Source organism: Marmota monax, unplaced genomic scaffold (assembly GCF_021218885.2).
Source record: "Marmota monax isolate L192 unplaced genomic scaffold, Marmota_monax_Labrador192_F-V1.1 WCK01_AAM20220418_F8-fsc00055, whole genome shotgun sequence".
NCBI lineage: Eukaryota > Metazoa > Chordata > Mammalia > Rodentia > Sciuridae > Marmota > Marmota monax.
Genome location: NW_026695205.1, coordinates 5,278,460 through 5,293,391, shown reverse-complemented (window position 1 = coordinate 5,293,391; position 14,932 = coordinate 5,278,460). Strand labels below are relative to the sequence as shown.

At 34.8% G+C, this 14,932-nt stretch overlaps 1 protein-coding gene across 6 annotated transcripts in view; it reads left to right on the top strand.

Annotated features, from left to right (window-relative positions):
* The window catches only part of Rabgap1l (RAB GTPase activating protein 1 like), a 616,206-nt gene that overhangs the window by 55,488 nt on the left and 545,786 nt on the right, over nt 1–14,932 (top strand). For all 6 annotated transcript variants that reach the window (XM_046430137.2, XM_058574417.1, XM_046430139.2 and 3 more), the window contains 2 exons: nt 10,418–10,598; nt 12,129–12,315. In XM_046430137.2, the coding sequence (XP_046286093.1) occupies nt 10,431–10,598; nt 12,129–12,315 (355 nt within the window). In that variant the 5' untranslated portion in view covers nt 10,418–10,430. The remainder of the gene's footprint in view (nt 1–10,417; nt 10,599–12,128; nt 12,316–14,932) is intronic.

Here is a 14,932-nt window from a genome sequence, read left to right as displayed (position 1 = left end):
AGAATCATTCCTGGAATTTGAGAAACTCGATTTATTCATCTTGAATATTTATTCATTTATTTGTGTAGCAAATATTTAACTGTCTGCTGTGTGACAGGTTTTCTTATAGGCGCGCGCGTGTGTGTGTGTGTGTGTGTGTGTGTTGTATCAGTGAATTAAAAAAGATCCTTGCCTTTAACAATGGTATATTGTAGTGGGAGAAACAGACAATAAACATTGAATATAATTTAAAATTAGACTATATGTTTTGAAAATAAGTACTCTGAAACAGTAGTGTAAGTGGAGCAGTTCAAAGGGCAGTTGAAATTTGTTGGTGGGGGAAACAAGGTTAGGTGGGGTGTTCAGAGTAGCTCTCTTGAGGGAAGGAGATTTGAGCAAAGAAATGAATGGGGGACTAAGCATGTAGACAAGGAGATAGCTGAGCAGAGTGTTCCTTGGGATGGAGCACCTGGAGCAGAGATGCCAGGCTTGTGGGAGGGAAAGCAAGGAGGCTACTATAGTTGGAGCTGAGTGAACAAGGGAGGACTGTGGGATATAGGTTGCAGAGGTAAGGTGACGTGGGGCGGGTACTGTGTATAATACTAGGTATGCAGTATCTTTGGTGGTCATTTGGCTTTTGTTCTGAATGAAATAGAGGAACAATTGGTGGATTTCGACCAGAGAACTGACAAGAACAAAATTAAAAGAATCACTTTGTGTGTGTTTTTGAAGTAGATCATAGGGGGTAAGTAAAGAAAGATGATTTAAAATAATATAGGAGAGAGAATGGTGGCTAGGACTGGGTAATGTTAGTGGTGGTGCTAAGAAATAGATGATTTGTAGTGTAATTTGAAGGTAAAGTTAGTTTGCTGACTAAATATGAGGGATGTATGTATGAGTTTGAATGTGAGAAAAAGGGAGAGGTGTGTGCGAGTGTGCGTGAGTGTGTGTGTGTTGGTGTCTGTGTGCATGCTTGAGGAAGGAAAGAAAGAGAAAGACAGGCGTAGCATGTTTTTGGCCAGAGTAACTGAAGGATGTGAGTTGCCTTCAGATGAGGTGAGAAAGTCCGCAGGAAGGTTGGTATTGGGGTAGAGTTAGTTTGGAGGTAAGGAAATACCATAGGAAAGAGGAAATTTGACTTTTGAATATGTCTCTTGGATATGTAATTGAAGACTACCATATAACTCTACCTGTCAAATAATAAGTGTTCAACAATAATGAGTGCTTGTTAAAAGAGTAAATTAACCAGATTTGATGTTAACAGAATTAGAAACCCTCTGGCTACAATCTCTGCCTGCATAGTATGTGGTTTTTGACCTAGGATTTAAATGCATGATGAATGCCAAGATGGGCATCAATATGCAGTTTTAGCAACATGTCTGTCAAATATGGATTCCTGATTGACTTTTCCTGTTTAATCACCAGAAAGCATTTAAAAATATCTAATAAAAATTTGTTGTTAACATGAATAATTTGCTTTTATAATTAAATATAAAGTACATTTGGATTTTATGTGCTTTGTAAGAATGAACAATTGTAAAATAAAGTAGAAAAATCCAGCGCTAGCACAGTTTTTCACTTTGAATTTTTGTTGTATGTTGTCATAATTATCATGTCTAAGTCAGCTGTGACTTGTGAGCCAGAGTTTGAAAATCATTTTTTTTTTTTTTAGGATTTCAAAGCTCATTTCCACATTTCATAACTTTCCTCATAAGTATCTTGCTGAATCCTTTTGGTGATTCAGCAGTAAATTTTAGGAAGAAGTTTCAAATGTAAACTATCTCTTTTATGTTACTACTGTATCAAATCAAAGGAAAATGCCTTTTCTTGAAATCTATTTATTTGAGGAGTTTTCATGAGCTTTTTGATTCTTTTATATGGATCTCTGTATTTTCAAATTCTCACTAATTCTGTAGTATCGGCAAGTATAAATGCATATACACATACAAATGTATATGATCATATCCCCAATACACACCATATGCCAAAAGCTTTTGGGTGCTGTGTACAAATTGAGCATTCTTAATCTGAAAATCTGAAAACTGAAATGCTTCAAAATCTGAGACTTTTTGAGCACCAGCATGACTGCACAAGTAGAAAATTCCATAATTCACCTCATGCAATAGGGCACAGTCAAAACAGGTACAATAAAAAATTTTGTATAAAGTTTCCTTGAGGCTATGTATTTCAGAAATATAATTGAATTTTGTGTTATGCTTGGGTAATCAAGATAGCTCATTATCTATTCACAAATATTCCAAAATCTGAAAATATCTGTAGTCTAAAACATTTTGAAGTTTGGGTAAGGTATATCAATATGTATTTTGAGTTCTTCTGATGGGCTTGAAGGTATTAAATTAGGCATATCTGAGAAATTCTCAATGGTTTAGCAAACCTAGAGGCCCCGTGCTTGTAGTCTTTCATGGGAAAAGAAAAAAATATATAATGATATTTGATGATAAAATATTTGATGATAAAAAAGTCATTTGAGCCAGGCACGGTGGTGCATGTCTATAATCCCAGAGGCTCAGGAGGCTGTGTTAGGAGGATCACAAGCTTGAAGCCAACCTCAGCAATTTAAGGAGGCCCTAAGCAACTTAGTGTGACCCTGTCTCAAAATAAAACAATAAAAAGGGTTGGGTGGGTATATCAGTGGTAAAGTGCTCCTAGGTCTAGTCCCTAGTTTGAAAATAAAACAAAACAAAGTCATTTGATTTTTTTTTCTTAGTGTCATTGATTCTGTGTCTTCTTGGGCAATGATTGAGGCTCTCCTGTTGGCTGATCTTGGTTTGATCAAATAGTTGAAGAGAGTAACTGGGGAATATTTTAGTTTCTTCCTTAGTTGTAGGAACCAAGTCTGGTTGCCAGGCTTCTGAGCTTTTGTGTCCTACCTTGAGTGTGTCTATGCTAGACCCAACAAATTGAGTAATTTTTTTGTTGTTGTTAATTTAGTGCTAGTTATGTAAAATATAAGCAGTAAACACTAATTTGTGCCCCTTCTTATAATTTCTCTTTGGTGTGTACTTTGGCCTACATTTTTTAAAAAAAACTTTTTTTTGTAGTTGTGTTTGGACAGAATGCCTTTATTTGTTTATTTTTATGTGGTGCTGAGGATTGAACCTAGTGCCTCCCACATGCTGTGTAAGCACTGTGCCACTGATCTACAGCCCCAGCCCCTTTGGTCTATTTTTATAGTTACACATTATGTGATGACAGAAGAAACGGTCATCAGAGTATAGTACTTATCAGTTCTTTAAAAGGTTATATGTTAGTGAATATATTTCTCAATTGAAGATTTCTAGATTCTGCATTTGTCTCTGTAACTTGTAAAAGAAATTTATTTCTTTGTGTCTGTTGTCCTTTGGACATGTCTCCCACAAATTCCTGTGTAAATGCAGAAATGTTCAGGTTGGAATTGATCAGATTATGAGAGGTATAACCTAATCGGTCCATTCTAGTTGGAATGGAATAAGTTGGCAGTGCCTGTAGGCAGGTGGGGCATGGCCAAATGAGGTGGGTCACTGTGGGTAAACATTGGAAGGGATCAGTTTCCCTGTGGGCCCTGCTACTTTTCTCTCTGCTTCCCAGCTGCCATGAGGTGAGCAGTGCTCCTCCACCATATCCACCTACCATGATGTTCTGTCTTACCTCGGATCCAGAGAAGTGGAGTCAGTATGGACTAAACTTTGAAACTGTGAGCCTAGAATAAACTTTTCCTCCTTTGAGTTGTTATTTTAGGGTATTTTGATCACAGCAACAAAAATATGTCTAGTACAGTGTCTCAACTTATTCATCCTTATTGTCTTTCTTTTTCATATACAGATAAATTCTGAAAATAAATAATTGGCGTGTAGAATATTTAGAGCTCAGGGATCTTGGCGATAGCTAGCATAACCCCTTAATTTTCAGATAAAGAAACCAGTGTTTTTAGAGGTTATATACCTTTTCCATGGACATATTGAGCCAGAAGGAAATCTGGATTTTTTTGACTATTTTATATGTTTTGTGCAGCATGATACAACACAACCCTGATACTACATTGCCTTTCCCAAATATTAGTTGGTGACCCAAGATTACAAAACTTTTTAAAAAAAAATTTTTTTTAGACCTTTATTGTGTTTATTGATTTTTATGTGGTGCTGAGGATCGAACCCAGGGCCTTGCACGTGCTGAGCCACAACCTCAGCCCCACTTTTTTTTTTTTTAAACACCAGAAAACTGAGGGCTATAGTTACTTTTTTTTTTTTTTTCTTTTTAAAGTACGTCATGTGGGCTGGGGATGTGACTCAAGCAGTAGCGCGCTTGCCTGGCATGCCGTGCGGCCTGGGTTCGATCCTCAGCACCACATACAAACAAAGATGTTGTGTCTACCAAATACTAAAAAATAAATATTAAAATTCTCTCTCTCCCTCCCTCTCACTCTCTCTTAAAAAAAAAAAAAAGTACATCATGTAATGGATTTTTCCCCCCTTTTGTGCATAATCTCTATGTGCTGGTCATAAAGGTGATGTTTATTCTTAAAACAAATTTATGAAACTCTAAATTGTATAGCTGACAATCCTGGGATTTCTAGGCCAGTGTCTACATAAAGTGTATATTTTAATCAACCTTAACTCTTGAATAGATTTTATGTAAAATTATAAAGCAGAAAACCAAGACAAAAACGATGATCTTCTTTAAAAAACTTGAATACATTCTTTTTTGTTTTTTTTAAAAAACCCTTTATTTCACTTGTTTATTTTTGTATGTTGTGCTGAGGATTGAACCCAGGGTCTCGCATTTGCGAGGTGAGCGCTCTACCGCTGAGCCACAACCCCAGCCCCCAACATTCTTTTTTTAATGTATTTTTTTTTTTTAGTTGTCAGTGGACTTTTACTTTTATTTATTTATTTATATCTACATTTATTTATATTTCATTTATTTATATTTATATTTAATTAGTTTATTTATTTATTATTTATTTATATGTGGTGCCGAGAATCAAGCCCAGTGCCTCACATGTGCTAGCTATATACACTCTACCAATGAGCTACAATCCCAGCCCTAAATGCATTCATTTTTGAAATATTTTTCATTTATATTATTGCCTATAAGGTGTTGCTTAGTAGGCATCTGAACTACAATATGATACATAGGTCAAAAAATTGTTTTTCCACAACTGAGTATAACTAGAATTGAGTTTTAGTATTAGGTGGATAGCTTGTTGAAGTGCATTTTAATTAAGTTGAATATAAATAATATAGAAACCTATTTTTAAAGATCATAATTAAAGATATATTGATATCTTCTTAAAAGATTAATTAGTTGCAAAGTTAGCTTTTTATCTAATCTGAAGATAGTATAATAAATGCTGAAGAAATTTAAGAATAAATTGCTGTGATAATGCTAAAAGCTTTGATGTCTTATAGAAACACTTTTTTTAAGTTCATGATTTTATGTATCAATAAGAAGGAGTTTGTTTCAAGCTATGGACTAAATTCATTTTTTTTTTTTTTTTTTTTTTTGTTTTTTGCTTGTTACTTTTGGGTCTATTGGTTTAGGTCTGTTTGCTTGTTACATTTTGGGTCCATTGTATATTAAATTTTGGCTTAAGACCAAGCCAAATTACTAAAATCTCACCAGTGGAAGTGACCTTTGGAGGTGTGGGCCAACTGGAAGTAAAAGTCTGAAAAAGTAGTATTAAGAAATAGAACAATTTTTTTATATTTCTGTTGATCTATTGTATATCTTCTGAGAAGTGTCTGTTCAGTTCCTTAGCCCATTTATTGATTGGGCTATTTGTTTTTCTGGTGTGTTTTGAGTTCTTTATACATTTTGGAGATTAGTGCTCTATCTGAAGTGTGTGTGGTAAAAATTTGGTCCCATTCTGTAGGTTCTCTTCCCCTCATTGATTGTATCTTTTGCTGAGAAGAAGCCTTTCAGTTTGAATCTATCCCATTTATCGTTTCTTGATTTTAAAGAAATGCAAATCAAAACTACTCTTAAGTAGTTTTAGGGGCTGGGTTGTGTCTCAGTGGTAGAGTCCTTGCCTAGCATACGTGAGGCACTGGGTTTGATCCTCAGCACCACATAAAAATGAAATAAAGATATTGTGTCCATCTACAACTAAAAAATAAATATTAAAAAAAAGATTTCACCTCACTCTAGTCAGAATGGCAGTTATCAAGAAAACAAGCAACAACAAGTGCTGACAAGAACGTGGGGGAAAAGGCACACTCAAACATTGCTGGTGGGACTACAAGTTGGTGCAATCACTCTGGAAAGTAGTGTGGAGATTCCTTAAAAAACTTGGAATGGAACAGCCATTTGACCCAGCTATCCCACTCCTCAGTCTATACCCAGACGACTTAAAAACAGCACACTACAGTGACACAGCCACATCAATGTTTAAAGCAGCTCAATTCACAATAGCTAAACTGTGGAACCAACCTAGATGCCCTTCTATAGATGAAAGGATAAAGAAACTCTGGTATGTATACAAGATGGAATATTTCTCAGCATTAAAAGAGAATAAAATCATGGCATTGCAGGTAAATGGATGGAGTTGGAGATCATCATGCTAAGTGAAGTAAGCCAATTCCAAAAAACCAAAGGCCAAAGAATGTTTTCCTCTCATTAATGGGTGCTGATCCATAATGGAGGCGGGGCATGGGAGCAGTGGAGGAACTTTGGATTATGCAAAGAGGGAGGGAGAAGGGGAATGGGGGGTAGGAAAGATGGTGGGATGTGACTGGACATCATTACCCTAGGTGTGTATGAGTGAACGGTATTACCCTACTTCGTGTACAAACACAGAAGTGAAAATTTGTGCTCCATTTGTGTACAGTGAATGAAAGAATATTCTGCTATCATGTATAACTGATTAGAACAAATAATTTAAAAAAAGAAATAAAAGACACGATAAAAAAAAAATATATATATATATATATATATTTAGAGAGAGAGAGAGAGAGAGAGAATTTTTTTAATACTTATTTTTTAGTTTTCAGCGGACACAACATCTTTGTTTGTATGTGGTGCTGAGGATCGAACCCGGGCCGCACGCATGCCAGGCGAGCGCGCTACCGCTTGAGCCACATCCCCAGCCCCGATAAATATTTTTTAAAGTGAAGGCTTTGTGGGTGGAAAAGACTGAACCTAACAAAGGGAAAAAGCCTGCAATGCTTTATTTATAGTGAAATACACCAAAGGAATTTATTGTGAGGAAGGGTTCCTCAAGGTAAACAAGAAGCCAGGCAGTGTTGGGTAGTTGGCCTAATTGAGGACTTATCACTTGCACAGTAATTGTTCCTTTTCCAGGGAGCTGGTGCCCCAGGCTAGTTGGGCACACTGGTGTTTCTTTCAACCTCTGGGGAGTTGCTTTTGAAGGTAGGGCTGTTAGAGGCAATAAATTCTGCGGTGTCACAGAATTCTCTTTGAAGAGGACCTTTGCCAAGGCAACAAAGCGGTCTCACATGGGTGAGATTACACTGAGAGTTCTCCAAGGGGCTCCCCTCCACTTAGAGATGGCTCAGATAGAACTGTGGGCACAGTTCATTTGCGCTTCCAACATGAAAACACATTTAAAGTCTCTGTTCAAGTTTTGTCTACTGATGTTTCATTGACAAAAGTAAATTTCATGGCTAAGCACAAAATTATTAGGGAAGGGAAACGTGTTCTACTTAATTCTAGTGAGAGGTGTTACAACATCATGTGATAAGAGGCATAGATGTATAATTTTGTAACAGAGTAAAAAAAAAAAACACCACAACTGATAGCAATAATGTATTATGCTACAATCATCTGTAAGTCTCACCATTCCAACAGATTTTTTTTCTTGGTACTGGGGATTGAACTCAGGAGCACTCGACCACTGAGCCACATCCCCAGCCCTATTTGGTATTTTGTTTAGATACAGGGTCTCACTGATTGCTTAGTGCCTCACTGTTGCTAAGGTGAACTTTGAACTCTCGATCCTCCTGCCTCAGCCTCCCAAGCCACTGGGATTATAGGCATGTGCCATGTGCCTGGCTCCAACACAGATTTTTTAAATGAAAAATTTCTTCTATTATGTTATATTTTAATGACATGGTCATATTATGTAGCAATAATCATAACATGCTCATCATTTTAAATTACTTTTTTTGTCCTATTATAGCTTCATGTTTTTATAAGACATTCTTTTATTGCTTTTAAGATCATCCTTTCACTGTAATCACTACTTGTATTACCCACTTTTCCCCTAGAGTTGTTTCAAAAAAGTTTTTTCTCTACTTTCTCCCCTTTCTTTTATTTTATGGGTCTGTACTGTTTGGGAAATGATTATCAGCTTCAGATTCTTTATACTTTCTTCACCTAGGTTTCTTTTCTCAAACCTACTATATGAAAACTGTACTACCCTTGACAGCTTTTTTTTTAATACTTTTTTTGGTTGTAGATGGACACAATACCTTTATTTATTTATATTTATGTGGTGCTGAGGATTGAACCCGTGCCTCACGCATGCCAGGCCAGCGCGCTACCACTTGAGTCACATCCTCAACCCTACATGTTGCAATTTTGTAAACATATAACATGCAAAGTGGGCAAACCCTTAGAAGACAGATGAATGCACTTGAAGGGTTTTAAAAAGGAAGGATATTTATATGCATTAATAGAGATAAATGATGGCTAGATAATTATACTAGCCTCGAGTGTCTTTATTCTTTACTTTGATATTCTTGGTAACTTTGATTTTTTTAAACTTTTTTTTTTTAGTTTTTGATGGACACAATGTCTTTGTTTTATTTACTTATTTGTTTGTTTTTTTATGTAGTGCTGAGGATCGAACCCAGTGCCCCATGCATGCGAGGCAAATGTTCAACCACTGAGCTACAACCCTAGCCCAGTAACTTTGATTTTTGATAAAGTTGGAGAGTAAGTTTTAAAAGTGTAATTTGAAATGGGAAGGAAATTATTATTTTGCCAAGAGTAATAGTGTCATCTAATGGCAAAATAGAATATTGCAGCCACCTTTATATGTGGCAATGAAAAGAACCCAAAACTGGAAAGAGAAAAAGAGAATATTTCTGAGGGGGTTTTATGCATGGACTTCTCATGATTTACAGGGTCCGGTAGTTTTTCAGCGTAGCCTGCTTGTCACATTATCCATTTGGTTACTGTACATATTGTTTAATATTTAGTTATTTTTTGTTTTCCAGGTTTTTGCTCATACAGTTTGCTCAGAGAATTGTTTCTACTATCTTTCTTTAAAAAGTTATCCCTACACTCCCTACAGTTTCTCAGTCATCTCTCCCCCCCCGCCCCCCCCCCCCCCCCAATTGCCTCTTTTTGCTCACTGGCTTTTTTTTCCTCACTAGTTAAGCTTTAGTATAGCAGGCTACCCCTCCTTGTTGGCTCATATCACTCCAGGGCTGAGCAATCTCTGCTACATAGTATATATCTTCATTCAGAATTAGTTGTGTGAGTATTTGAACTTCTGGAAATCAAAGAGTGTTGTTTCTATAGGGATAAAGTAGGGATTTATCAAGAAAACAGGGTTACTCTGTATTTGATTACTGAAACATTGTTTGCTACATAAGTGTAATATGAAAGCCTTCCTTTTTTATGTGTTTACTGTTAAGTACTGGTAAGGGTCTATGTGTTTGGAAAAGAAGAGATACATGACTTAAGGTATTGAATTCTATATTAGTTAACCTCAGTGATACAGAATAAAATATTTAAAAGTACAGTATTTGGTCTTGAGGACATAGCATTTTAAAAAGCATTTGGAGTTTATAAAGTAATCAAAATGATTTTCTATTTTTGGGTCTTGCTGTGTTGTCCAAGTTGGTCTCAGATTCCTGAGCTCAAGTGATCCTATACCTCAGCCTCCCAAGTATCTGGGACTGCAGGCATATACCATTCATTGTTCCCAGCTGAATTGTGTGTGTGTGTGTGAGAGAGAGAGAGAGAGAATGAATTTGTAGGTGTTTCTAGTATCATGTTTAATTATTTGCTCTATTAAAAAAACAGTCTAGGGCTGGGGCTGTAGCTCAGTGGTAGAGTGCTCGCCTCACATGTGGAAGGCACTGGGTTCTATCCTCAGCACAACATAAAAAATAAAGGTATTGTATCCATCTACAACTAAAAAACATATTTAGAAAAAATATTTTTAAAAAAGTCTCAGAGAAATAAGAGTTAAATAAATAGAGGTAAATATTTTTAGTTGAGATGTGGGTAGTTTATATGTTTTACAGGGAACAATGTGGTGGTTCTTTTATCTGGAAACTCAGAGAAGAGAGTACATTTCCATTATGAGGTCCAGTCTAAGAAGGTAGTAATATTCCTAATCTTGAGATAATTAGTAGGATTTTTCTTCACATGTGCCATTTTTTAAAGCTTTATTAGTTAATGTTTTTATTTAGCTCAAGTTTTTAATCATTGGGTTTTGTTGTTGTTTGTTTTTTGATCCCTGTAGTTTGGCCAGGTGAATGTGGGAAAGAGAAGTTCTCAGAATTGAAATGGAGGTCAGAGCTTCACTACAGAAGGTTAGTGGGTCATCTGATTCTGTGGCTACACTGAACAGTGAAGAATTTGTTTTGGTTCCTCAGCACACAGATGATACTTCTACAAAAGATGATGAGAAACCTCAACTGAAGGTATTTTTTTCTTTTCTAATATGGCACTATTTAAAATTATCATTTTTTGAAGCTCTCAGGAGATTATAAAGATCTAGGGTTTTTCGCAAGTATAGACCTTGAGAATAAAAGACCTTGAGAATAAAAGTCAAGGTTTGATTTATCCAGAGACTAATTATTTGGTTTGATTTATTCAGAGACTAATTATTTGGTTTGGGGATTTTAAAAGTATTTTGGTCCAGATTATTTTTATCCTTTCATTTGGAATTTTAGGAGGAGGAAATAGAAGGAAAAATAAAAGAGAAGGGTGATTGGCAAGTTAAACTTAAGATTAAATCTTACATTAATTTATCTGGTTGTTTTTGTTTCTCATATGGGTTTTAGAAATTAGTTACATGAAAGTCATGTTTTTCTTTAGAGGCTTTTTCCCCCTGTTTTTCATGTTTTAAAGGAGCTGGTAACATTCTGGTAGGTGATTTAATTGGTGACTTGTGAATATTCATTCTAAAAGTGTGTTTTACATTTTTAGCAGTTAACTTTTTCTATAGTCCTTTTTGTCATTTTCGGATTGACTTTTTTAAGTCAGAGAAAAGGAAGTGATAAACCCAGGTGTATGTACATGAAAATTGTGTAATCGTCCTTTAGAAACAGGAATAGAAAATAGCCAAAAGTGCTATTTATTATTTATGATTTTTACTTAGTAGTAAGTATGACATCAAAAATATATTAACATATCAGCTCAATAAAATAACTTGTAAAAATGAGATTATTAAATATTCATTTATATTATGTAAAGAAAATATAGTTTTTTAAAAAAATAATGTTTTATACTTTTTATATATTTATCTTATTTATTTTTATGTAGTGGTGAGGATTGAACCCAGTGCTTCACACATGCTGGGCAAGTGCTCTGCCACTGAGCTATAACTGCAGCCCTAAAGAACATGTTGTTTTATTAGGTTATTCAAATGATCATGGTTTTACTTTTAGGTTTCTGTATTTTTAGCATTGTGTGTTTAAGATACTTATTTATTTGGGCTTTGTGCCTCACCTGCTTTTAAAAAAAAGATAAGTCAACTTAAATTTAAGGAAATTAGCAGTTCCTTTTGGCAGCTAGCAAACAATTTATAAAGAAATTGAAAATATGATTATACCACCGTAAGAGAGATGATCATTTAAATGATATTTATAGCAGGTCCTTTTTACACTTATCTGTTTTTTTCTTTAAAACACATAAGTTTAAGATTATGTGATTTTTAGGTTGTATTCCTTAAAAAGAAAGAAAAAGCAACCTTTATAAATAAGATGTTATGTCAAATGTAGTTGGAAATTGTGAAATTAATAATCTGCCTCTTATTTACTTGATTTTATTATTCAGAATTTTAATGTATCTATGTGCAATGAAGTGTAACTGACTTAACTCTTACTATTCAGTAACTATATCTTTAAATATTTAGATTGTTTTTATTTCATCTAGAAATTAAAGATTTTCATAACATTAATCTTCAGAACTATAATGAGATTGAAACAATTATCTTGCTAAATTAATAGATAGTTTCTAATGGTGATGAACAACTGGAAAAAGCCATGGAAGAAATTTTGAGAGATTCTGAGAAGGGGCAAAGCAGTCTTGACTGTCAAAGTTCCAGTGAGATTTCAGACCATTCATTTGGAGATATTCCAGCCAGCCAAACAAATACACCATCTCTTCAGTTAATTTTGGATCCATCTAACACAGGTACTGTAATCAAACTCTTTGAAACCAATCATAATGGAAAGAGAATAGAATGATAATGAAAATTAGCAAACAGTTTTGTTTTACAAGATCAGGACCACTGGGCTTTTTGTTCTGGTTGAGAATTTTCACCTTGGTTTTTGTTCATATATTTGCCTTGAAATCTGGTCTCAATAGTCTTTCACAATAAAGAGTATGTTTGGGTCCTAATTTTCTCTCCAATATTTGGCACATGGTTGATCTTTAGTACTTAATGAACAAATATTGGGCAAATATTGAACAAATATCGAACTCTTGAGTATTAGAGAATTCCATTTTCTTCAGTTTGGCTACTCTTATTTTAAGCTAATTATGGTAAAAATTCTAAGTAAAATAGCACATCAATTTTATTGGTGTATTTAATAATAAATACATCTATGTGTGAGTAGGATTTGTACTATAAATACCAGCTTTGAGTTTAATATGCTTTTGGGTGGGAAAAAACAAACAAAACTTAAACTGACTCCAACTTCAGCTGGCTTAAACACTAGAGATGTGGTTTGATCTGAGTCTGGGGGTATTTTTTTTTTTTTGTAAACTAGTCAGTTCTGTTTTCTTCATGTTGTCCTTCTCCTTAGTTGACTTCCCTCCTTGGCCACTAGCAGAAATTGGTAGGTAGGGTTAGGTGATCTGTTCATGCCAGGTGGCAGAGAGAAAAATTTCATTCTTTTACTAATGACTAAGTTCTGAACCTCATTCTGGTTTTACCAACTGACCATTTTCTAGTGATCGGGGAATACAGGTGTAGGCCTTACTTTTAGACTCCTCAATAAGTCACTTTGACAGAGGGGATGGGATTATCCAATTGGCTTAAGGTACTAGTGATCCCTTTTTTGAATCTTGGTATAAGGTAAATATAGTATAGGCCAAACTGCTAATCAGTGGGGTATGATGGGAGATGTATATATGTGATCACAAAGCCTATTATGGCAAGGATGATTCAGCACTAAAATCTGTCAGTGTGATTTACACATAAATATTGAGAAGAGAAATATCAAATCAGTAGACATAGAAAAAGTAGCAGACAAAAATCAAGATCTTTTATGTATATTAGATATATAAAGTTTTTGTCAAACTGAGAATAGAAGGAAATTTACTTTACTTGATAAATGATATCTATCAAAATCTTGTTATATATTTTATCCCTCAGATTAGATGTATTCTCATTAAGATGTATCTGAACAAAGTGCATTAGCTCTTTGATACTGTTAGCTGTCCTGTTCTCAGTATTCCTGTGCTGGAGACTTCACCCCATGAAAGATGACTGGAAAAAGAAATGACATCTGATGATTAGAAAAAAAAAGATTGGCAGAATTATTCTCACAATTTGGTAGGGGAAATGATGGATAGTCAATAAATGGTGTTGGAGTAGTTGTTTCTCTTAAAATAAAATTAGGTTTTTAGTTTATATACTAGAATTATTCCTAGTGAATCAAAAATTTAAAAGTGGAAAAAATGTGGACCAGGAGGTGTAGCATCATACTAGAGCTGTGCCTAGTGTGTTCCTTCTGGGTTCAATCATGGGGTGTGGGTTGGGGGACAAATTTCTAAGAAGAAAATATTGGAATATAAGTTGACTGACTCATAGTGGGGTAAGGAGGGGGAGTGTGGGAGGAATAGATGAACTCTAGATAGGGCAGAGGGGTGGGAGGGGAAGGGAGGGGGCAGGGAGTTAGCAATGATGGTGGAATGTGATGGACATCATTACCCAAAGTACATGTATGAAGACACGAATTGGTGTGAGCATGCTTTATATACAACCAGAGGTATGAAAAATTGTGCTGTATATGTGTGATATGAATTGTAAAACATTCTGCTATCATTTATTTAAAAAAATCAATAATAAAAAGAATATTGGAGAAGTTTTTTTTTTGTGTGTGGATCAGGTAGGAAAAGTCAAACCAGAAAAGGAAAAGATAGTTGCATTTTTATTTTTAATAATGTTTTTATTAGTTGTTCATGGACGTTTATTTTACTTACCTATCTATATGTGGTGCTGAGAATCGAACCAGTGCCTTGCACATGCTAGACAAGTGCTCTACCACTGAGCCACAACCCCAGCCCAGATAGTTGCATTTTAATAAAGAAAAAATTAAACTTCTTAATGAGAAAGATACCATAAATATTTGTTAAACAGCATATGTTTTAGTGATTTGCAAGAAAGACTTAACAGATTTTAGTGTGTAGACATACTTGTGACTAGATTTAAGTTTAGGAGGACTTAACAGCATATGTATTTATATGTGTATATAGATATAAACATACACACATAAAATGACTTTATTAAAAATATGACATTAGGAACAAACTTTACAAATTATTCTTTTTTCTTGATTAAGGGTACATGGGAAATTGTATTATTTGTTGCACTTTGTTTTGTCATTGAATTTCTTAAAAATCCCAAAGCATACTGGTAATCTGTATTCATATAGTTATTTTTTAATATAGTCCTTGAAAGGAAGAAGTGCCTTTTGCCTTTTATTGTAACACTAAGGAGCTATTTGAATGAATTAGCCTTTTCAGTGACTTAAGATATATGATTCTTATTTCCGAGTATATTATGAGACTATCTATTGTGCAT